Source organism: Gopherus evgoodei, chromosome 3 (assembly GCF_007399415.2).
Source record: "Gopherus evgoodei ecotype Sinaloan lineage chromosome 3, rGopEvg1_v1.p, whole genome shotgun sequence".
In the NCBI taxonomy this organism is placed as follows: Eukaryota; Metazoa; Chordata; order Testudines; family Testudinidae; genus Gopherus; species Gopherus evgoodei.
The window spans coordinates 184,559,216-184,585,181 of NC_044324.1; the positions used below are offsets into that span (position 1 = coordinate 184,559,216).

Sequence of the window (25,966 nt, forward strand, 5' to 3'; positions counted from 1 at the left end):
AAAAATTCTAAAATGATTACATTTTTGATAATATGCATGATCCTTTGAGACTTTTATTTTAAATGGCTGAAAGCCATTTTACAGAGTCAGGTCATGTAACACAACACTGAAAAGGAGGGAGAAGGCTATCCACATTACTCTACTTCAGTTCATCTAACTAGTCTCATGAAGCACGATTATTTTGCCTTCCATAGCAGTTGTTATGGGTGTTGTTTTGTAGTTTTGATTTTTATATGTTGATGAGAAAGGAAGTAAGTTCTAGTATCAAAACTGAGGCCATATCTTTCAGTTATGGTTTGTCTTTACAGCACAGAAATAACAGCAAAGAATATACGTGAGGCCAAATTCTGAGCAAGAGCCAGAGCTTACATTAAACAGCTTTTGTTCTGCTTAGACAGGTTGCAGGTCCGAAGGATGGAATCTTCAATATGTTTAGTTTTCTGCATAACTGAGCTGTGGCTTCTGCTCCAGAGCATGGGATGGGGGAATGGGCTGGGGCTGTCTTTGGTTCTATGTTTTTGGCTCAGTGGTTCTGTGTTGTTTACCAGATGCACTGGCCACCCCCTGCAAGCCCCATGGTCCTTCACATTCCATGAAGAGCTCAGGGGCACACAATGGATGTGGTGACCTCCTGCCTGAATTCTTTGCTGCCTATGCAGCAGAAATATATTAATGCTGCTTTTTTTATCCTACCTTGTGTACCTACATTGGGATGTTGGAGATAGGGTCACTGCAGGATTTGCCTCATTGTGTATTTACATACCGTATTCTTTGGTTTGGCTGCTCCAAAATATTATAAAATAATTCTCTTCTGATTTGTGATTTTACAATTCAGTTATTTAAATCCATAATTTAATCCCATAAAATTAGTAATGATATTGCAGACAGATGCTGAAAATAAAACTGTTGTTGTTAGGTTTGTGCAGCATTTCCAGAATCCATTGCAGAGTATCAGAGAGATTGTTGCTCTAGCCTAAGTTCTAGTTTGTTGATGGTATGGCTGCATCTTCCAGTTGTTAGTGTGTGGAAGTTAGAGGAGGGAGGTGTGTCATCATTTGCTGTGCTACTACAGCATGTATGTTCAGATTGTTTGAGATTTATTAGCCTTTCATCTGTTTCTTTGCCCAACAAGTTTTTATCTTGGAAAAGTTTTGCCAGTTGGGAAGTTGAGGCTGTAAATATGCCTAAAACTAAAAGTCACTCCAGACATTCGTCATTAAATGTGCAAGCCAGATGTGTAGCATTTCAAATTTCTTCATCAAGATTAGAAAAGCAAAGGCACAGAATGAACTCAAACTAGCTATGGGAATAAAGGGAAACAAGAAGACTTTTTATCAATACATTAGAAGCAAGAGGAAGACTAAGGACAGGGTAGGCCCACTGCTCAATGAGGAGGGGGAAACAGTAACAGGAGACTTGGAAATGGCAGAGATGCTTAATGACTTCTTTGTTTCGGTCTTCACTGAGAAGTCTGAAGGAATGTCTAGTATAGTGAATGCTTACGGGAAGAGGGTAGGTTTAGAAGATAAAATAAAAAAAGAGCAAGTAAAAAATCACTTAGAAAAGTTAGATGCCTGCAAGTCACCAGGGCCTGATGAAATGCATCCTAGAATACTCGAGGAGTTAATAGAAGAGGTATCTGAGCCTCTAGCTATTATCTTTGGGAAATCATGGAAGACGGGGGAGATTCCAGAAGACTGGAAGGGGGCAAATATAGTGCCCATCTATAAAAAGGGAAATAAAAACAACCCAGGAAACTACAGACCAGTTAGTTTAACTTCTGTGCCAGGGAAGATAATGGAGCAAGTAATCAAAGAAATCATCTGCAAACACTTGGAAGGTGGTAAGGTGATAGGGAATAGCCAGCATGGATTTGTAAAGAACAAATCGTGTCAAACTAATCTGATAGCATTCTTTGATAGGATAACGAGCCTTGTGGATAAGGGAGAAGCGGTGGATGTGATATACCTAGACTTTAGTAAGGCATTTGATACAGTCTTGCATGATATTCTTATAGATAAACTAGCAAAGTACAATTTAGATGGGGCTACTATAAGGTGGGTGCATAACTGGCTGGATAACCGTACTCAGAGAGTAGTTGTTAATGGCTCCCAATCCTGCTGGAAAGGTATAACAAGTGGGGTTCCGCAGGGGTCTGTTTTGGGACCGGTTCTGTTCAATATCTTCATCAACGATTTAGATGTTGGCATAGAAAGTATGCTTATTAAGTTTGCGGACGATACCAAACTAGGAGGGATTGCAACTGCTTTGGAGGACAGGGTCAAAATTCAAAATGATCTGGACAAATGGGAGAAATGGTCTGAGGTAAACAGGATGAAGTTCAATAAAGATAAATGCAAAGTGCTCCACCTAGGAAGGAACAATCAGTTTCACACATACAGAATGGGAAGAGACTGTCTAGGAAGGAGTATGGCAGAAAGAGATCTAGGGGTCATAATAGACCACAAGCTTAATATGAGTCAACAGTGTGATACTGTTGCAAAAAAAGCAAACATGATTCTGGGATGCATTAACAGGTGTGTTGTAAACAAGACACGAGAAGTCATTCTTCAGCTTTACTCTGCGCTGGTTAGGCCTCAACTGGAGTATTGTGTCCAGTTCTGGGCACCGCATTTCAAGAAAGATGTGGAGAAATTGGAGATGGTCCAGAGAAGAGCAACAAGAATGATGAAAGGTCTTGAGAACATGACCTATGAAGGAAGGCTGAAGGAATTGGGTTTGTATAGTTTGGAAAAGAGAAGACTGAGAGGGGACATGATAGCAGTTTTCAGGTATCTAAAAGGGTGTCATCAGGAGGAGGGAGAAAACTTGTTCACCTTAGCCTCCAATGATAGAACAAGAAGCAATGGGCTTAAACTGCAGCAAGGGAGATTTAGGTTGGACATTAGGAAAAAGTTCCTAACTGTCAGGGTAGTTAAACACTGGAATAGATTGCCTAGGGAAGTTGTGGAATCTCCATCTCTGGAGATATTTAAGAGTAGGTTAGATAAATGTCTATTAGGGATGGTCTAGACAGTATTTGGTCCTGCCATGAGGGCAGGGGACTGGACTCGATGACCTCTCGAGGTCCCTTCCAGTCCTATGAGTCTATGAATCAGCTGGGCATTGTGGGATCTGGAATGATCAGAAAGGTGAAAGTATAAATAAAACTTGATGCTTTGCTGGAATCAGTTACTGATAAGAAGTTTGGGAGCTAAAGTGAGTGCATCAGAGAATTGATTTGTATTAAAACAGTTACTTAAAAATAAATATTTTAAAGTAAGGCTGAATCACAGTGAAAATCAAATCCATATCAACATTATTAGGTTGGTCAGGTGATTGATTACCATTGCTGGAAAACTTGGATGGAAATATTTGTTCTACAGTGTTTGAGAAAGATGCTGTGTTGCAGAATTTTCCTGAAGTTCACTGGGATTTGGTTAACAGATCTTGCCTACCACAAATATCAGTGTGTGCCATTTATTGAATGTGTGCTTCTACACAATTCAGTTTCAAAAGTGCAGCTGTAACTCTGAAAAGTGATTGTATACAAATGGCGTTACAGGGTTCTGGTTTTATAGTCCCTTGATGACATCCAGAACCAGTTTGTTCAATTATCTAGTCAAAAGATATATCTTCTAACTCCCGATCCTGTACTCTCATCCTGGAATCTGATAGTCAAGATGTGTTCTTTCTGGGGCATGCATCATCATCAGTAATAGAAATGCTATATGCCAAATGCTTCTCTGTTACATCTATGACTTCACTGTATCTCATTTCTATCCTCCTTTAAGTCTCTGCAGTCCCAGTGGTTGCAAGATTAGAAAGGTGTGAGTGAGTTCAGAACTTGGTCCTGCCATTGAGTTGACTTTGCAGTGCTTAAAGGAATAAAATTTAGTAAAAACATTTTTTTTTTATCACCAGAGTAAACAGCAGTAACCGAATACATACATGGAGAAAATTTGTTCAGCAAGAAAGTGCTATTTTTACATAGTCATTTTCAGAGCAGAGCCATACTTCAAAACATTCTTTTCAGTGGGGGAGGAAAACCCAGGGGACTTGGAATGGGTCAGGTTGAGATATATGTATCCTTTCAGCTTTAGAGGGCTTGTTCTCATCTGAAAACTTTACTATTCAGTGACTGTTTATTCACCTGTGTGAATTGGCTAGGTCATCTCAGTCCAGAGGAGAGGTCTCCACATAACAGTTCCACTACAGTAGAACCTCAGAGTTATGAACACCTGGGGAATGGAGGTTGTTCGTAACTCTGAAATGTTTGTAACTCTGAACAAAATGTTGTGGTTGTTCTTTCAAAAGTTTACAGCTGAACGTTGACCCTTAATACAGCTTTGAAACTTTACTATGAAAAAGAAAAATGCTGCTTCCCCTTGATTGTTTTAGTCGTTTATATTTAACACTGTACTGTATTTGGTGGGTTTTTTTGTCTCTGCTGATACCTGATTGCATAGTTCTAGTTCCAAATGAGGTGTGTGGATGACTAGTCAGTTTGTAACTCTGGTGTTTGTAACTCTGAGGTTCTCCTGTGATTGATAATCTTGCTTGGCAGGTAAAGGCAATGATTTAATGTGCATGGAGACTCTTCTGCCACCTCATCTCCAGAGGGTGGTCTTGCCAAGTCAAGGTGAAGGGAAATAGGTACGGCAAGCTTTGCTGCCTGTACTGAACCTGTTAAGTAGATAAATCTCGGACTTCAATTACCATTGCTGTCAGTCTGCCATTTTTCATGAATACTACCTGAGAGAGCAGTTCTGAAACCGAATGAGGCCAGGGGACTCACTCACTGTAGGTCCATTCTCTTATTTTCCCATTTGTTTTTTCTCTTAAATTTCTGGTTCATGTGTAAGGAGGCATCATGACTAAGCCTTAAGCAGAAAAGATGCTGCACAAATGAACTAAGGGCACGTCTCTGCCTCCCTGCAGTTCAGATTACTGGGGTGTGAATAGTAGTGTGCACCGAAGTGCTGCACAGTAACTCCTCTGGGTGAATACTGTGTGTGCGAACCTAAAGGTTCCTACTTCACATGAATGTCCTATTTGAAGAGAACTGCATTACAGTGCACTAGGAACCTTTTTAGTTCCTGCCACAGAATCCACATGGGAGAGTTACAGAGAAGCACTTCGTTGTGCACTGCTTTTCACATCCCCTGTAGACCAAACTGCATAGCAGTGTAGACGTGCCCTTAGGCCTATAGTGTTCTTTCTGCAAAACTAAACATTTTATTTACTGTAGAGAATGTCTGACCTACAGGAATTGCTAATTTATTATGTTAAATGAGACAGATATGTAATCTATTGTTTTATTTCTTGTTTTGTTAAAAACTGAGTATTGCTACACATTTAGTTAAATTGTGGGACAGTACATTCCTTAGAGAAGAGATGTTCAGAACATATGCTTCCGGGAAGGGATGGCATTTATTTAAAAGATTCTGGGTGAAATCTTGACCCCATTAAAGTCTGTTCTCAGAGTCATAGATTATAAAGCCGGGATGGACCATTAATGATTGTATAATCTGATCTCATGTATAACATAGAATCATAGAAACATATGCCACAGGACTTCCCTGAATTAATTCCTGTTTGAATTAGAGCATCTCTTTTAGAAAAACATTCAATCTTGATTTAAAAATAGGCACTGATGAAGAATCAACCATATCTCTTACGCAGCTTTTCCCATGGTTAATTACTCTCACTGTTAAAAATGTATGCCTTATTTCTAGTCTGAATTTGCCTACTTTCACCTTCCAGCCATTGGATCGTATTATACCTTTTTGGGCGAGATTGAAGAGCCTTCTGTTATCAAATTTCTGTTCCTCACATGGATGCTTATACACTTGATCAAGTCACCCTTTAACTTTCTCTTTGTTAAATTAAACAGATTGAGCTCTTTGAGTCTTTCGCTTTAAGGCATGTTTACCAATCCTTTAATCATTCTGGTGGCTGTTCTTTGACCACTCTCCAGTTTATCACATCCTTTCCATTGACTTCAATAAGACCAAGATTTCACTTCAAAATTGCATCCTCATGTTGGTTGGTCTTCTTTTTATACTCCCTCCCTCTTTTATACTTCCTCTCTCCTGGTATTTGTAATCTGAGGATTAATGTAAATTCAAGCAAGACACAACCACTCTTCTCTCTAGGGAGCAATGTTATATACCTAAGCATATAAGATTAACAGTAGTTTTAGTAAATAAGAATGTAAAATGCTAAATTGCTTTTTCATTTTTCATACATCTGGCCTTCATTCCCCCAAATTCTAGTTTATACATAAAATAGTATGTATGATTAAGAATGCATATGATCCACTTTAGTATATAAAGAAGAAAAAAATGGTAAAATGTCATTTCGACACAACACCAACAGAAGTACTAAAATGTAGCTACCACATACTGCTTATTTCTCTCTTTTCTATTGTCCTCTGTGTAGGCTCAGGCTTGTGGGGTTTTTGAGGCGAGGTTGTTTCCCTCTTCCCTCTGCAAATGCCTTTAAGATTTATTGGCTGCTTCTCGTCCTTTACCTAGTTTTCTTCTGTTGCTCTGATGATCTAATGCAGTGGTTCGCAACCTTTTGTACTGGTGACCCCTTTCACACAGCAAGCCTCTGAGTGCGACCCCCGCCCCATATAAATTAAAAACACTTTTTTATATATTTAACGCCATTATAATTGTGAGAGGCAAAGCAGGGTTTGGGGTGGAGGCTGACAGCTCGTGACTCCCATGTAATAACCTCGTGACCCCATGAGGGGTCCTGACCCCCAGTTTAAGAACCCCCGATCTAATGCTTAGGGATTGTGAAGAGAGCCCTTTTTATTTTTGCCCATCTGTGAAACCTCTGTGTATGTGTGTGTGTGAGACAGACTCATGGTTGTGTCATTCTATATCATCTTAGCTATGATGTGGTCTTAAGTCTCGCACCTGTTTTTGTATAAAAATTGTATAAAATTAATATCCATGACGTTTATCAAAGAACAATGTATTCTTCTTCCAGTATTCTGCAATTAGTACATTCCTTGAAAAGAGAGGGTTTTCATAATGTCTTTACCTTCTCCCTAGAGAGATGAGAAATTAGATCGATCTGAGCCTGTTCTTCAGGCCTTCCTTCTGTTCAGAGGATTTTAAAATCTACTTTTATTTTATTTTGTCATAGCATCATAGGGTTTCCACTGTGACATCTGCTGCTGATTATGCTTTAGTTTCTCAATGCATAGTGCCAAGAGGATTTGTTTCATTCAAGGACATGGCACTGATCTCACAATCCTACTCTTAAGTGGTGATTTTCTGACTGAATCGTAATACTCTACTGAGTTGAATCTCTGAGTCAAAAATGAATTCCCGTCTCTCTCCTTTCTGTTAATTCTGTCATAATGAAATGCCGTTCCTTTTCATTGCCCCACATGAATACAAAGCTAAGCTAAGAAAATGCATATTAATATAAAATTTGTTACTATTTGTTATTTATTTTCAAGGTTTATTATTATTTATTATTTATTTCTGTGCTCTCCAGACAGCCTGGTTGCATGCCGTAGGCCTCAAGTACCACAAATGTCCATGCAGGCTGGCTCCAATCTTTCTTCCCCACACATGTGACAGGAATGGGCAGAACTTGTAGCAGGCATCAGAAACTCATGTCCATGGCTCTTTGAACCTCAGCCTGTTCTCCAGTCTACCCAATGTTTTGACTCCCACTGCTCTGTGGCTGCAAGGTGGACTTCAGCCATGCTTCACCAAACTCCTGCTGCCTGTCTCCATAGAACAGTGCAGGGAACAGACATTGCAATCCAATTAACTTGATTTTGTAGGGAAAGCTGAAAAGCAAGAGGCAGCTGATGGGCAGAAATGGTTGGACTGGGAGATATGAAACAAAATGTATGTTTGGCAAAAATGCTGGATTATCTGGTATCTTAGAAAAATGCCAAATACCACAGTTGTGGAATCCAGATGGCCCTGACTAAGATGAATGGGGCAGTTCATACCTTCAGAGCTATTTTTCCAGGCTGTGCCAGCCTGGGCAGTTATACTGTGCTTACATTATCCAGATATTTCAGGCACCATAAGGAATGAGCATTTATTTAATGAAAGACATGATTTTAGGAGTGTAATTCTACAGCAAGGGATGAATGCTGCAAAATTGTGGAATACATGAGCCCTCTTTGTAGGCTCCCTCTGAACAGTAGTGACCATGAAGATACTTTGTTTATTGAAAGATTTCCCAATTATCTCTCAAGGCCACTCATTTACCTGTCGATTGTCACTGCTGGAGGCCTTTTCCATGGTTCCCATATGTTGGGTCCCCATTTCATCACAGCACGTTAACTTACTGCCACATCAGCTGGAAAGTTAGGCTATAAGTATTGTTGGGTAAGGATCCATTTTTGCAAGATGCACCCCAAGTATGAAGCTGGGCTGCTGCTCCTCAGCTCTGGCACAAGTAATTCTGGTCTAGCTTTTGCTGAGCACTTTGCTCCTAGCACATTCCTTCTTCTCTTCAGCCTACTCTCTTTCTGCAAGCTACATCTGTCTAACAGTACTTAGTGGGGTCCTGGCTGAAGTGCAGTACCTTAGTGATTGAGGCAGTTCGTTCAGAATCATACCAAGCACTGCAGAATCTATAAAATAAGCTGGTGCCAACTGTGTCAGGGCCTTTGTGTACAGCCTGCCTCCTGAGAAGCGACTCCAAAAGAAGACCCTCCCTTCCCCCAAACTTATCTAGGTAGACATTGTCCAGTCTAATATGGGTGTCATGGCCAGTGCAGAGATCTGTAGAAGAACACAATAAGGTATGAGGGGGGAGGGAGTCCCCACTTCCATGCTAGCATCACCCTGCTCTTCCCTAACCTCTTACCTGGTATGGGGATAGCACTTTTTCTCTCCACCAGAAGCCACAGAGTTTCATGGTTGAGCAACAGAGCTTGTATGTCCTCTCACAACAAAAGATCTTTCTGGTAGATGATGCCCAATTCCTGCTACCCCTCTGCCCTGGGCACAGCGAAGTCTTCCTCTTGGAAGGATATCCCAGAGCACTGCCTTGGGTGTCTCAGTGCCCTTCCACAGTCCATGAGAGTTAGGAATAGGAGGAATGTTTCCTTGAGGGGGGGAAGTCCCTCCCCAATTGCAAGAGCAAGTCAGTGTGTTTGCACATCAGATCTCTTTATCCCATGGAGCAGCAATATCTGAATTCCTGGGTATGTCTAAGACTGTCACTCATAAGCAGAAAGGTCTGAGGAAGAGGATGTTTCAGTCTCCATAGAACCCCTCCTCCAAAGTTTGTTTCCACTCCATGAGTACCTTGCAGAAGTGGTGTGGAGGTGAGCCATGGGGCACACCTGGTGTCAGCAGTCAGGGCCGGATTTAGGGGCAGGCAACTCAAGCAACCACCTGGAGTGCCGGGCGTGGAGGGCTCCAAGCTTCTGTTCAGTTTGTGAAGGCAAAGGCGAGAAAAGTGACCTTTTGAACTAAGAACTAAGGTTAAGGTTCTAAAGCTGTCACTATTTAATATTGATCCACTTAGTGTTGATGCACAGTTCAATTTATTGATGTCAGTACATTTCAGTTATTCTTAAATTAAAAAGTTTCTATAAACTTAAAGGAAATTATATTTTTTTGCTTATATATCACATGAATAAATACAGACTTGTAGATCCTGGTGTGCAAATTTATCATATTATATGACAGGTGTAAATTGTTCATCAAAGTCATGAAATGTGCTACAAATTTAATAAAAAATAAGATATTCAAAGGTTTAACAAGTGGAGGGGAGGGGCCAAAGACGCCTGGGGTGCTATTTGGTCTAGGGCCAGCCCTGTCAGCAGTGCCCAGTTTTGTATTGGGTTTTCAAATGTCATTATGACAGTTAGAGATCCTTCCTGCACTTAGTAATCTAGAAAGTCAGTCACCTCAAGGAGCCCTTTATAGAAAATTGTAATCATTGTCCTTTGTTCAAATTACACAACGAATTTTCTGGGCTGGCAGGATTTTTGCAAAGCTCAGGTAGACACACTGCATCTTTAGTGACCACTTGTTTGGCTCCTTATAAAGAGCTTTGGCAAACGTTGTCACTTTTTTGCTATCTACTGTAGAAATTTAATTGGCAGTCTTAAAAAGAAACAGACTCAGTTCTTGTATAAACTTGTTTTTTATAGATATTGTAGGAGAAGCTAGGTCAGGGGTGGGCAAACTATAGCCCGAGGGCTGTGACCAGCCCTCCAGACATTTTAATCCGCCCCTCAAGCTCCTACTGGGGAGAGGGGTCGGGAGCTTGCCCCGCTCCCTGTGGCTCCCAGAAGGACCAGCATGTCCCCCCTCCAGTTCCTATGCATAGGGGCAGCTAGGGGGCTCCGCATGCTGCCCCTGCAGCTCCCATTGGCTGGGAACCACAGCCACTGGGAGCTGCAGGGGCGGTGCTTGCGGATGGAGCAACGCCTAGAGCCGCCTGGCCGCACCTCCACATAGGAACTGGAGGAGGGCCATGCCACTGCTTCTGGGAGCTGCTTGAGGTACGTGCCACCCAGAGCCTGCACTCCTGACCCTCTCCTATGTCCCAACCCCCTGCTCCAGCCCTGATTCCCCTTCCACCCTCTGAACCCCTTGTCCCAGCCTGGGACACTCTCCTGCACCCCAAACACCTCATCTCCAGCCCCACCCCAGAGCCCGCACACCAAGCCAGAGCCCTCACCTGCTCCTGCACACCAACTCCCAATTTTGTGAGTATTCATGGCCCACCATACAATTTCCAAAAAGTTTGCCCACCCCTGAGGTAGGTACTTTTAATATGTTTGAATCTCTGATATTAAATGTATACATGTAATATATGGAGACAAAGGATTTCATTGAATCCTTTCAGTCACATAGTGCAAGTCACTGGATACATCAGCTGCAGGCTAGGATACTGCAATAACTGCTCTTTCATCCTACCATTTCTCACAGTGGCTGGGATGTTTCCCTTGTGAACTTTACTCTAAAAACACCAGTTGGCTTCTATTGTGATTGGTGTCCTATGTGGTTTTTTGCATAATTATGGGCATTTATATCTTGATTGATCAAAAACTAGAGAATATTATGGTACCAAAGGGTTCAGTACTTGTCACATTCACAATTTTATATCAGGTATTGCATTATGACGTGTAATTGGTCATGTGCAATGTTTTGTTTGCATGTATTATGAGGAACAAAGCCAAAGTCTTAAACTTCCCCATATATGGTGATATCTAAAAACAAGGCAGATTAAATCCTTCATTGAAGTCAATGTCAAAATTCTCATTGCTGCGAAGCCAAGATTTCATCCAATATGTAGTGTAATTTAACTGGTGATTTCCAAAACATGCTCTTTTAGCAGAGTGGAATAACAAGTATTTTTTGTAAACTTCCAAGATTCCATACCTTAGTTGTGCTGTCTTGTATCATAATATTGTGGAATTTTCAGTAATAAATCCTATCATTTCTGGGGTTTCTTTTACAATATAAATCTCATAACATCAGAGATTATTTATGTTCCAGCATGCCCCATGAACAGCTCTTGTCTTGGCTGTATATCTGTGAAGATAAGCGAAATAGTCCTAAAAAAATGATGAATGCTAGTTTGACTATACAACACATTCCTAAGTTTAAGAGAGTTGTGTTCGTAGCAAATATAAACAAAATCATAACCAAGTAAATTCAGCAGAATATTTTAGCAATAACAAAGTTGTCATGCTGCTGTTATGTTCTTGGGCTCGAGCATTCAAAAGAGTCTGAAGAAGTTAGGTGCCTAACTCCCATAGGCTTAATTGAAAATCGTAGCCTTGGTCTAGATTGAACAAACACATGCTCAATCAAAAATACTGTAGATTTGTAGTGTCATCATGCACTCATCATTATTTTCCGTTCCCTGTACTCTTCTGTACTTCTCTTAGGCTTGGTCTGCACTTGAAAGTTAGGTTGAATTACTACGTCAGCCAGGGCATGAAAAACACACACTCCAGACCAACATATCTATGCTGACCTAACCCCAGCGTAGACACAACTTTGTCAACAGAAAAATGCTTCTGTTGACGTAGGTACCATTGTTCGGGGAGGGAGTCTTCCTGCACCAATGGAAAAGCCCCTTCTGTCAGTGTAGGCTGCATCTATGCTATATAGGGTTATGCCAGCATAGCTGTGGTGATGTAGCTGTGCTGATATTGTCTCTGTAGTGTAGTCATACCCATGTTCTGCTACTAAGATGAGCTAGAATGATGTATTTTATAAAATGAATGCTGACTCATGGCTGTTGCATGTGTGCATGCACACTCTCTCTCTCTTTTTTTCAGTATTATAAAATTAGATGTGCTGTAATATTTTGGTTGGTGTTTGTGAATTTTTTATTGAGTGGAATATAGTATGCTTTAAAAATAGTAAAGAATTGCAGTGATGTTTGTTGTGCGTTATTAGGGTCTACAATTAATTTCAAGACCTTTGTGATCTCACAAAAGCTAAGTGGAAGTTGTCTTTAAATATTTTGTTTGCAGTGATCAAAAATTAATAGTGTATTAAAAATATATTGTTTTTTCAATTAGAAACGTCTGAAGGCAGCTGAAGCAGAAAGTAAATTGAAACAAGTGTACATCCCAACCTAGTAAGTATAGCAGATGTTTATACTTTGTCACTTTGATTGATGAGACATAATATATAGATAAAAAAATGCACCTCCCATTGTCAGAACACCAGTAAAAATGAAAGAAAATAGACCTGACTTGATTAATACCCTGGATTTATGTAAGATGTGCTAGATAAAACAAATATATTACAGTAACTTGATAGATACTAAGATTTTGATCCTCCTGTGGCTTATTATTTACAGAAGATTTTGATTGTGGATCCCTGTAACACACTCAGCATGATTAAGGCAAGGACTGATGATGGTACTCTCTTTGTGAGGCCCTTGTATTTAATTCATCCCTTTGTTCTTGTCCACCATTTTCCTTGAATAAGATAAATAGAAGTAAAACCAAAGAGAACTAGACTGGTTAAAATGCTGTGTGGATTGGTAATATACATAATGTGCCCTTGTTGCCATTTATAAAGCAGCTTTTGCCAAGTAATCTCTTTAGAATCTCTCTAGGGTGCAGTTATATATGTGAATAAATGCAACATTTCAAAGTCTAAGCAATTGTTTGTTAAACCACATACTTTTACCTTACAATTATAGTTTACAGTATATTCTTAAACCAATTAGGTGATAAGAGAAGAAACACATTATGACCTTAAATGATAAGGCTATGGACAGCTCTAAATCCCTTCTCTGTGAACTAAGCCCTGTTAACAAAATCTTTGATGTTTGTGTTTTGTCCTCATAATGTTTTTAGTTATTTAGCTTTTTGGATTTAAATGTAATGCTAAAGATCTGTTTTTGTAAACGTGGTTTATGGGAATGAGCAATAATCCATGTCTTTCACATTAATGATTCTTCTTCGAGTGCGTGCTCATATCCATTCCAATTAGGTGTGCGCGCGCTGCATGCACGTTCGTCGGAAGAATTTTACCCTAGCAACACCTGGCGGGTCGGCGGGGCGCCCCCTGGCATGGCGCCGCTATGGCACTGAATATATACCCCTGCCGACCTGTCCACTCCTCAGTTCCTTCTTACCTCCCGTGTCGGTCGTTGGAACAGTGGAGCGCGGCTTAGCTGATCTCCACTTCACTAGCTATTCACTGTTCTAGTACTTATTGTATATATAGTTGTATAGTTATAGTTGTAGTTTATACTTTATTAACCTTTATTAATGTAGTTAGTGTATATACTTAGAGGGTTGGGGATTAGCCCCTTCCCCTCTCCCGGTGCCCAGGCCCATGCCTGGTTCACCTGGCTTCAAACCGTGCTTGGCCTGCCGCCTGCCGGTGCCAACAGGAGACCCCCACGACTCCTGCCTTAAGTGCCTGGGGGAATCCCATCTCACAGATAAGTGCCAGATTTGCAAATCATTTAAGCCGCTGACAAAAAAGGAGCGAGACTTTCACCTTAAGCAGCTCCTAATGGAGGCGGCCCTCACTCCTCCAGCCTCAGCACCAAGTGCAGCACAGTCCACGCCGGGGAGAAGTGCCTCGTCGGCACCGGAGAGCGCTGGCACCGCCAAGACGCCCTGGCACCAGCCATCACCAGCACAGAAGACAGCCTGGCACCGCTCCCTCTCCCCACGTGCCAAGAAGGCCAAGGCTCCTGCGGCTCCAAAACTGTGCCGCAATCAGAGCATCAGCCAAGACCGAGTTGCCTGGCACCAATAACTGCCGCAGCACCGGCGATCTCGGCACCGTTGATTCCAGCCATGCAAGAGCCGTCGGGTCCGGTGCGTGACAGCTCCCCGCCACATGCCTCGGTATAGCTTCTCGTTCCCACCACGCCAGACACCTTTTCAACGGCGAGGGAACTCATTGCTCTAACGGAGCCCACCCTCCCTCAACCCCCGGCACCGCCAGTGTGGGTTGTTGCGTCAGCGGGGAAGCCGGCCCTGGTCAGGCCACCTTCCATCGACGCCGCAGGCAGGCACCAATCGAGGTCGAGGTCTCGCCAGCATTCCCGATCTCGCCGCCAGTCCCGGTCCAGGCGCCGCTCGCAGTCCCAGTACCGGTCCCCTTCTCGGTACTGGTCGTACTCGCGGCACCGCTCAAGGTCCCGCTCTCCGGGCCGGTACTCCAGACGGTGGTCCAGCTCCTGGCACCTTTCTCGCCGCAGCCGCTCTCACCACCGAGCTTCACGATCCCAGTCGACCTCCCGGCACCGCGCTGGTTGCAGGTCCCGGTCAACTTCTCGGCACTGGTACGACTCCCGGTACCGCTCTCCGGCACGGCACGACAAACGGTACCCTGCGCATGGGGCCCCTCCTCACGTGCACTCTGCTCCGCCATGGCCATCACAGCATCCATCTGAGTCTTCACACGCTGACAGCGCCGTGTATGGGGATTCAGACCCGCAGAGCCGTCTCCTTCAGGAGGCTCAGGGCACGGAACAAGCGCCTCAGTGGTCCTTCTGGACGCCTTGGGCATATCATCAGGCCCAAGGCAAGCCTACAGTACCATCTCGTTCCGTCCCGTCGGAACACCGAGCACCAGAGGCCACTGTTAGCCGCCCTCCTCCAGTGGGTACAGACGACTCGGCTCTGGCGCCGGACCCTCAGATGTTCCCGGACCCTGATGTTCCTCAAGAACAGGAGTCACTGCATGATCCAGTCATGCCAGATCTGTCCTCCTCATCACCAGACGAGGCAGTGGCTGGTACCACCTCATCGGGCCTGCCCCCGATTGACCTCTGAGCCCACCAGGACCTTCTAAGGCGAGTCGCCTTAAATATCAACCTCCAGGTGGAGGAGGTCCCGGAGGTGGAAGACCCGGTCATAGACATATTGTCGGCAGATGCGCCAACTCGCATGGCTTTGCCATTCATCTGGTCTGTCCAAGCCAAAGCAGACACCATTTGGCAATCTCTGGCATCTATCCCTCCTATGGCCAGAGGCGTGGAAAGGAAGTACATGGTACCCTCTAAAGGGTACGAATATTTATATACCCATCCTCCGCCATGCTCTCTGGTCGTTCAATCTGTGAATGAGAGAGAGCGCCATGGCCAGCAAGCTCCTGCTCCAAAATCGCGGGAGGCTAAAAGAATGGATCTATTGGGGCATAAAGTCTACTCCGCCGGAGGCCTCCAACTGCGAGTGGCCAACCAACAGACCCTCCTCAGCAGATACAATTATAACAGCTGGCACTCGGTGGGTAAATTTGCTGAACTATTCCCACAGGACTCCCGCCCAGAATTCCAAGCCCTTCTGGAGGAGGGGAAAAAAGTGGTACGGACTTCCCTGCAGGCCTCTCTCGACGCTGCTGATTCGGCGACCAGAACAGTGGCCTCGGGCATTACAATGAGGAGAATATCGTGGTTGCAGGTATCGGGTCTACCTCCCGAACTGCAACACACTATTCAGGACCTTCCGTTTGAGGGACAGGGCCTTTTCTCTCAGAAAACGGACCCTAGACTCCAGAGTCTCAAAGACAATCAAGTCATAATGCGTTCCCTTGGGATGCATACTCCGCAAACCCAAAGACAGTCCTTCCATACCCAGCCTCAGGGCCCTTATCCCCCGCCCAGGCCACGACAAGACTTTAGCAGGAGGCGTGGTCACAGGAACCGCAGGAGACTATCGGGTTCCCAAGGCGGCCAGAATAAAGCTCCCGCCAAACCATCAGTGGGACCAAAATCGATCTTTTGAAGGTGCGCCCGAGAGCAGAGCACCAGTCCTTTCCCAGGATCCTCTTCAGTTCTCCAACCGCCTTTCCTCCTTCCTCCCTGCTTGGGCCCAATTAACCTCAGACCGTTGGGTCCTACACATGGTGGAATTTGGATACTGCCTTCAATTTGTTTCGCCACCTCCCTCCCACCTGCCCTCCCCGTCCCTCTTCAGGGACCCCTCTCACGAGCAATTCCTCTGGTAGGAGGTTCGCACGCTCCTCTCAATCGGAGCTATAGAGGAGGTGCCGGAGGAGTTCAGGGGCAAGGGATTTTACTCCCGATATTTCCTAATTCCCAAAGCAAAAGGAGGTCTCCGTCCCATCCTAGACCTGCGCGGTCTCAACGTCTTTCTGAAGAAGTTGAAGTTCCGCATGGTGTCATTGGGGACCATCATCCTATCCTTGGATCCCAGAGACTGGTACGCTGCTCTCGACATGAAGGATGCATACTTTCACATCTCAATTTACCCTCCACACAGACGGTACCTACGGTTTATGGTGCACCACCAGCATTTTCAATTTGCAGTCCTTCCGTTTGGCCTCTCCACCGCCCCGCGCGTGTTTACAAAGTGCATGGCGGTAGTGGCTGCCTTTCTCCGTCGTCGGCGCATAAGCGTCTTTCCTTACCTAGCCAACTGGCTGGCCCAAGTCACCAGGGATATGGCCGCCATCACGAGCCTATTCCAGCGGTTGGGCCTGATGATCAATCTAGAGAAGTCTACTCTAGTGCCCACTCAAAGAATAGAATTCATTGCGGCCATTCTAGACTCCAAGCTCGCAACAGCCTGTCTTCCGTCACCCCGGTTTCAGACGCTAGTCTCGGCCATAGAAAGCCTTCAAACTTTCCCGACGACCTCGGCCCGTACCTGCCTCAGCCTTCTCGGTCACATGGCTGCATGCACTTTTGTAACCAAGCACGCCAAACTACGCCTGCGTCCCCTCCAAGCCTGGCTTGCCTCAATTTACCGCCCAGGCAGGGGCTCCATAGACATGGTAGTCATCGTTCCTCAAGCCATCTCAGGCTCCCTCAACTGGTGGCTAACGCCTTCCCTGGTGTACGCAGGGATGCCGTTCCAACCGAGACAACCCTCAGTGTCCCTAACAACGGACACCTCATCTCTTGGCTGGGGGGCACACCTAGGCCATCGCCGCATGGAAGGCCTCTGGTCAGCTCAAGAGCTGTCCTTGCACATAAACATCCGGGAGCTGAGAGCAGTCCGCCTCGCCTGCCAGACATTCCAACATCATCTACAGGGCCGTTGTGTTCTAGTGCTTACAGACAACACAACAGCAATGCACTACATCAACAAGCAGGGCGGGACTCGATCCTCCCCCCTTTGTCAGGAGGCAATCCAACTGTGGGAATTTTATATAGCCCACTCTATAGACCTTGTAGCGTCCTTCCTCCCAGGAGTCCGGAATACTCTGGCAGACCATCTCAGCAGATCCTTTCTCGCCCACGAGTGGTCGTTTCGCCTGGACATTGTTCACTGCATCTTCCAGAAGTAGGGCTTTCCCCACATAGACCTGTTCGCTTCCCGCAACAACCGGAAGTGTCAGAGGTTCTGCTCCTTTCAGGGTCTTGCCCCGGGCTCAATATCGGACGCCTTCCTAATCTCTTGGTCGAACCACCTGCTTTACGCCTTTCCACCCTTCCCGATGGTGCACAGGGTTCTCGTAAAGCTTCGCAGGGACAGGGCTCGACTGATTTTGATAGCCCCTGCGTGGCCCCGGCAACACTGGTACACCACTTTACTGGACCACTCGATAGCCGATCCGATCCTCCTGCCCCTCCATCAGGACCTGATAACGCAGGACCACGGCAGGCTTCTCCACCCACACCTGCAATCCCTCCACGTGACAGCGTGGCTCCTGCATGGTTAACCCGATTGGAATTATGCTTCTCTGCCCCAGTGCAAGAGATACTCCTTTTACTCGGTCTACTTACTTAGCCAAGTGGGAACGGTTCTCCTGCTAGTGTCACACACGGGATGTTGCACCTATGGAGGTTTCCATCCTCCTAGTTTGGATTACCTCTGGCATCTCAAACAACAGGGCCTCGCGATCTCATCCATGCGAGTACACTTAGCAGCTATCTCTACTTTCCACCCCGGCGAAGGCGTTTACTCCGTCTTCTCCCACCCTATGGGTTCGAGGTTCCTCAAAGGCCTGGAGCATCTATTTCCTCTTTTGCCACACCCCCTATTTCCTTCCTGGGACCTCAATTTAGTTCTAACAAAACTTACGTCGCCCCCGTTCGAGCCATTGGCAACCTGCTCGCTCTTATATTTGTCATGGAAGACTGCCTTCCTGGTAGCCATTACATCGGCTAAGAGAGTCTCTGAACTTCGGGCTCTGATGGTGGACCCACCATACATGGTGTTCCACAAGGACAAGGTGCAGCTACGCCCACATCCAGCATTCCTCCCTAAAGTAGTCTTGGCCTTTCATCTCAACCAGGACATATTCCTCCTGGTCTTCTTCCCCAAACCACATGCATCACGTACGGAGCAGAAGTTACATTCGCTTGACGTCCATAGGGTGCTCGCCTTCTATATTGACCATACGAGGCCCTTCCGCAAAACGCCCCAACTCTCTGTTGCAATGGCGGACCGGATGAAAGGCCAGGCCGTCTCTACCCAGAGGATTTCGTCCTGGGTAACAGCGTGCATTCAGGCGTGCTACGATCTAACTCACGCCTCTCCGGGTCGTATTACCACACATTCGACCAGGGCTCAGGCCTTGTCGGCCACCTTCTTAGCTCGAGTGCCTATTCAGGAGATATGCCGAGCAGCTACATGGTCTTCGGTACACACCTTTACCTCCCATTATGCCCTGGTCTAACAATCCAGAGACGATGCAACCTTCGGCTTAGCAGTCTTGCATTCTGCAGTTTCTCACTCCGACCCCACCGCCTAGGTAAGCTTTGGGATTCACCTAACTGGAATGGATATGAGCAAGCACTCGAAGAAGAAAAAACGGTTACTCACCTTTGTAACTGTTGTTCTTCGAGATGTGTTGCTCATATCCATTCCAAAACCCGCCCTCCTTCCCCACTGTCAGAGTAGCCGTCAAGAAGGAACTGAGGAGCGGACAGGTCAACAGGGGTATATATCTGGTGCCATAGCGGCGCCACGCCAGGGGGAGCTCCGCCGACCCACCGGGTGTTGCTAGGGTAAAAATCTTCCGACGAACATGCGCACGGCGCACGCACACCTAATTGGAATGGATACGAGCAACACATCTCGAAGAACAACAGTTACAAAGGTGAGTAACCGTCTTTTTCCTCAGGGTTATGGGACTAGCAAGGATTAGGGGCAAAATTCTCCTTTAAGCTCTACACCATGTTCTGATTTCCTATTGACATAAATGGTAATTCTGCACACGTGCAGAGAACAGAATATCTGAAAAAAGTGTGACCTCTGTAGAGTCCTGTGTAAACTACATACATTACAATTCCATTTTATATAGTGTCTTTCATGCAAACTCTCTTCGTAGACAGATTTAATAGTGGAAGGCAGTGGATAGACTGCAATAGATTTTAGCTTTTAGTGAATCCAACCTTTTGAAAATATCTCAGTGAGTGTTATTTAAACCCCAAACCAGTACTAATAAAATATTTTTTAAAAAATAGATGTTAATAATTTTGGATGATGGATAATTTGTGACATCCTAAAGTCAGAGTAGTATTCTGGGAATAATCATATGAGTGCGCAATCATCAACACTTAGTATTCTTAGCACAATTATTTTACCTATGTTGGTGGTTGTGGCAGGTAAATAATAAAAATAATAATTAGCACTTATATAATGCTTTCACATTCAACACCCTTGCAGCATGTTTACTGAATTCAATACAGAGAGGTGTAGGTTGCACCTTGGATGTGTGGCTTTGAGCCCTTTTGCACTGCAGGTGAGTATTGACCCTAAGGGGAAGTAGGCAGTGTTCCCCCATGGGAACTGTCATACTGGATCAGACATAGGATTGGTTTCTGACAGTGGCCAGTAACCAGTATATCAGAGGAAGCTGCAGGAACACCAAAGTGGATAAATCTGAGATAGCTATAGTACTTTTGCCTGGTTTGTGGGATATGCTGGTCCCATATAGCTCCTCTAGTACATGGGAGGTTGTTGCCAGATCCAACCACTCTAAGCTTTTTCCAGTGACTTAAGTAGTAGTTTGGTGCTGAGAGGGTATGTGAGATCCAACACACTAACACTAATCCTTCAGTCTTTACTCAGGAAAAGCACGTGTTGAAATCAATGGGAATATTGCTTGAACTAAGAACTACTAAACCAAGGCCTACATTTCTTTGCTTCATTCCCTTCGTCTCAGCAAATTTACTTTAAACTAATAAAAGGTTGCTCATGTAATGACACTTTCACTCCTTAAGAAATGTACTTCCTGGTTAGAAGAGCATCCTTTTTATTTCAGACAAGGTGGGGAGGTAATACTTTTTATTGGACCAACCTCTGTTGCTGAAAGAGACAAGCTTTTGAGCTATACAGAGCTCTTCTCCAGGTCCGGGGAAAGTAATCAGAATGTCACAACTAAATACAAGCTGGAATCAGCGACTCATGGGAGGCACACAAAGGGAGTACCAGTTAAAGGGGAGGGCACACAACTCCTCCCCACCCCACTCCCAGCCTGGACCCTCTGCAATCTACCTGTCCCCTCCCCATCCTACATTACCTTGAGGGGAGGAGGGAGCTCTGTCCTCCCGCTGGGCTGGCTCTCCCAGTATATTTGGCTGTGGCCCCGGAGCCTCTCCCGAACACTGCCCAATGCAGCTGCCTGGGAGAGCGCCTGGTTACAGCCCACCCAGGCTCAGCTTCTGGGGACTGCGGCCGAGCAAGCCAGAGTCTTCCCCGCCCTCCCCTGCATGCTCAGAGTTGGCTCCTGTCCCCAGAAGCTGAGCCGCAGCCAGGCACTCTCCCAGTCAGCTTCTGCGGTGCACTGGGCATCGTCCTAGGTAGCATGGCTGGAAGAGGCTCTAGCCCTGCCTCTTCCCTTCCGGCTCTGGCCCCGCTCCTTCCTTTCCCCACCTGGATTGGCTGCTGAAGGGGCACTGACCCTTTGTGCCATACCCATGAGTCTCCCCTTTTGCTGTCATAGGACAAAGGAGGGTTAGTGAGTTACAGATTGTTGTTTTGAGACACAAAACCAGTGTCTCTGTTGAGTCCATGATTTTAAGAGTTTAGCAAAGTTATGAATTTAAGCTCCTAGAGTTGTCTTTTAAAAGTGCTGTACAGGTTTCCTTTGAGGATGAGGGCTGAGAGGTCAGATATGGAGTAATTATTTTGTGACTCTGTTCCATCTGGTGATCAGCTATGACTCTGGGAATATCTTTCCAGATCTGAAGAAGAGATCTGTGTAGCTCAGAAGCTTGCCTCTTTTAACGAACTATTACCTCACTCATCTTATCTCTCTCATATCTGGGAACTAGCAAAGCTACACCCTACAAACAATAGCTTTCTGTTTTATTTTTAAATTGTCCTTTTTTTGAGTTTAGCATTTGGTATGTGCATTAATATTTTTTTCTGTGTGAACATTTTGTACCTTTTCTTAGTACAAGAATATGTTGACCGAGAGAGAGAATTTTATTTCTGCTTTGGCAAGTAGGTCTCTGCCAGGCTATCCATTTACATGAAAATTTTCTCATGTAAAAATGAAAGCTGGGCAGACTGGTTCAATAATAATGCTACCTAGTTCTTGTATACTACCTTTTCATCAGGAAAATAATAACAAATCCCCATGTGCTCTTATGTAAATTAGATGGTAAATTGGTCTTCACCAAACAAGCTCACATTTACTTCCCTACCCACTCCATATCTCAATATTATTTTACACAGACCAGACATTTTTGGACCCTGTCTATTAGAATCGACTTTTTAAACTCAGTACTGCTTTAGGGTTGTCTCTGTATGTTCAAGTGTTGTGCTTTCTGGTGCTTTAGAGGTCCACTGTGCACTGGAGACTACAGTTATTGGGAAGTCCCCAAGCAGCACAAGGTTTAAAGAAAAGAGCAGAGGCACTCGGCAAAGAACCTTCTGCTACTGGAAGAAAGGAAAGGTCCATCTCTACCATCCCCTGCTTCTTCGGCTACTACAGGCAGTTGGGAGAGCAAGTTAATCATCAAAGATATTGAGAGCCAATGTCTCTTTCGTTGCTAGCAAAAACAGATTTTTGCTGATAATTCAGGAATGCAGTCATGTGAAATGTATCACTGTTACAGGTTATAAATCTTCACACATTTGTCCCAGTAGAGAATTCACCATTTTTTTCAGCACAGCCTTGTCTTGATGTGTGAAAATTGATTTTGTTTTTCAAGAAAAACATCTTTGTTTTCTGTGCAGTGGGCTATCTCCAAAGCATCATGTGATGGGGGGAGGCTGAATGTACTAATATAAAACTCAGTGATGACCTGTGTTCCAGCTTTTTACATTTAGACTTTAGTCTTGCAAAGCCTTTCATCAACTGTTTATATAAACTTGTTTTTGCCTGTAAGCTAAACAATTTATTAGAGAAACACAGAAATAAATTTTGTTCCTCAGAAGAATTTGTTACAGATGGTGTAGTTTATAAACCAGAAACACAGAATGGAATCTTGCTCATGTTAATTAACTGGTTATTAAAATATTTTCTGAGAGATTACTTTTTATTTTATTTAAAGCAACAAACCAAATCCCAATCAACTATCCAGCATCAACGGGAAACCAGGTGCAGTGAATGGAGCTATGGGAGCATCTTATCAGACACAGACCTCATTAATAGGACGGGCTTGTGAAAGTTGCTATGGTAAGTAAGATTTTTTTTGTGCGAGTGTTAAGAGTGCAGATGTCATTTGAACATTTTTGAGGCAGTTTTTGCCAGTGCACCCTTGTATAAAACAAATATATTTGTTGAATCTGTTACCATATTCCAAGCAAAGTGTAGGTTGATTTCTTTTTGATAGTTATAATTGAGAAATGCTGCATATTTAACTCTTAAATCAGAACCACACCACTGTAATAAATTAACTTCAATATTTTAGACCTATTTAAAAACTGTAATAGTTGTATGGTTAGGGAGCTGGAATCAGGGTAATGTGCTGGAGCTGGTACAGTGATGTTTATCTTTGGAGCTTTGTATTCAAATCCTGACTTTGGTCACAAGTGCAAATGCATTTTATGAGTTTAGGAAGGTCCGTAGTGGACTTTTCTACATAGCAAACCTCACCACAGGACTTGACGCAAATGAGAGAGAATATGATAAAATTTGACACAGATGATGGTCTAAGCTCAAAGGAGGTCAAGGACTTAAAAAGACATGAGATATATCTTTAGAGTTGTGACTAAGCTTATATAAAAAGTGCCCTCGCTGTTGACCTCTCTGTCATGAACACCAAAAGCAATTTTAACAATATTTCATACAGAAAGCAAAACTAAATATATGGTTGACTGTCTTCCAGTTGGGAGATTCCTCTGTGCAAAGCTCTTTGTTTAGGCCAGTTTTAGGTGTACTCAAAAGTAGACTTAATGGGGGCTGGGATCAGGTCCATAAACAGTAGTTTTGTATGATACATAAAAAAAACAAAACTTTTGACCTCTCCTGGGTTCAGTGGCATTGTTTTCTTTTACTTCATTGAAAACATAGGAAATAAATTAGTCTTTTTCTAATGTTTAGGGATCCCAAGTTCAAAAGTGATAGGGAAATTGATTTATTTTTCTATATTTTTTTTAAATTGGTTTAAAAGACCTCTAAATCACCTTAAAATAAGTTCTGTTTTTCACTCTGATAAATTTGTAGTACTTCTTTTAATAATGCTCTTGAGGAATAGTAATAGCAGCTACTGTTTTTGAATTTATTATATGTAATGCAACATATAGCAATTCAGCTGTATTTTTTTCTCATCCTTAGCCACACAGTCTCATCAGTGGTATTCTTGGGGTCCCCCTAACATGCAGTGTAGATTGTGTGCATCTTGCTGGATTTATTGGAAGAAATATGGTGGCCTGAAAATGCCAACTCAGACAGAAGAAGAGAAACTATCTCCCTGTCAAACCACAGAGGTAGGATTATGTAGGCAGATGTTTCTGATATAAATGTGACACATTTCTCAGAAGTTACTGTGATTTAAAATGTGGTATGTAACGTTTCTTGAGCCTCTGCTGAGAAACTGAACATTTTACACTTTTTGTGGTATTGAGTTATTAATATTTATTTCAGATTGACTGTGCTCAGTGCTTTACGAAGCATAGAGTGAGACATAGTGTTTTACTGGCCCATATGTTTTACAATCTAAAGGACCAGGGCACAGGGCCGGCGCTTCCATTGAGGCGAACTAGGCAATCGCCTAGGGCGCCAGGATTTTTGGAGGGCGGCATTTTGTGGGGGGCGGGGGGCAGAGGCGGCAGGCGGCTCCAGTGGAGCCGCCGCAGTCGTGTCTGCGGAGGGTCCGTTGGTCTGCAGCTCCGGTGGAGCTGCCGTAGGCATGCCTGCGGACGGTCCGCTGGTCCCGCGCGGCTCTGGTGGACCTCCCGCAGGCACGGCTGCGGCAGCTCCACCAGAGCCGCGGACCAACGGACATTCCGCAGAAATGGCTGCGGCAGCTCCACTGGAGCCGCGGGAGTGGCGCGCGGGGCGGCGAAATGGCCGTGTGCCTAGGGCACGAAAAACGGTAGCGCCAGTCCTGCCAGGGCAGCAAACATTTACTCCTTTGTATAAAGTTACTCCCTTGCAAAATCCGTCCCACTGTACTCAGTGGACCCTGAGTGAAAGTCACATCTCAGCAGAGATCCAGCACAAGATCTATGCATTATGGAAGCCTAATTTTGAAGTCTTTAATAAGTGGTGCATAGGCCTTGAACTGTCTTTCTGCAGAGGTGAATTTCACCCTTCAACTTTCCTTGTGACTGGGATCCTAAATAAAAAAATGTCCTTCGTGCATCTCTGGTGGGTGACCAGTGTCACCTTATCAATCAAATGGTGTTGGTATCTATAAAATGCCAAAACTCAAATCTTTTTATATGGCATTACAAATTCCTGTGGTTAGTCCTCTGGACTTCTCCAAACTTTGGGTGAATTCTGCGTGGTTATTTCTGATGCATAAATACAGGGGAAATGACCTACAATGTTTCTTCTTCAATTGTGTAGGAAAATGCTAATTTCTTCATTTCTCTTTCAATTTTGGTCATTTTACTAAAGAATCTTAGATGTCTCTTGTTATATTTCACCATTAGTAATGGGATTTTTGGTAGCTGTTTGAGACTGTTGTGGTTGTTTTTGTTGCATTTTAGTTGTGTGTATTTTATGATTTTTTACAGGATCCCCGTATTAGAACTCATATGTCACGCCAGGCTACGCAGGGTACACCAGTCCGTAACACTGGTAGTCCAAAGTCTTCGGTGAAAACGCGCCAAGCTTTCTTCCTTCACACGACGTGTTTGACAAAACTTGCCCGTCAGGTCTGCAAAAATACGCTCCGGTTGCGGCAGGCAGCAAGACGTCCCTTTGTCCCTATTAACTGTGCTGCCATTAGGGCAGAATGTAAGATGTTTTTAAATTCCTAGCTTAATGTGCTGTGCTTCCAACCATTTTCTGTCTTTCATTTTATTTTCTTTTTCAATAAACATTTCTTGTCTACAACTCCTTTGTTTTATTTTTTCTCCCCATGATCTAAGTTTACATTTGTTCAGTGCATCACCAACAAATTTAGACAAAGGCTATCTGTTGAGGAA

The 25,966-nt window shown here is 44.2% G+C and overlaps 1 protein-coding gene across 1 annotated transcript in view; it reads left to right on the forward strand.

Moving 5' to 3' along the window:
* MTA3 (metastasis associated 1 family member 3) overlaps positions 1-25,966 on the forward strand; it is a 211,571-nt gene that overhangs the window by 147,161 nt on the left and 38,444 nt on the right. Inside the window, exons 11-14 of the mRNA XM_030557652.1 lie at positions 12,548-12,606; positions 22,921-23,045; positions 24,147-24,298; positions 25,553-25,775. Of these exons, the coding sequence (XP_030413512.1) occupies positions 12,548-12,606; positions 22,921-23,045; positions 24,147-24,298; positions 25,553-25,775 (559 nt within the window). The remainder of the gene's footprint in view (positions 1-12,547; positions 12,607-22,920; positions 23,046-24,146; positions 24,299-25,552; positions 25,776-25,966) is intronic.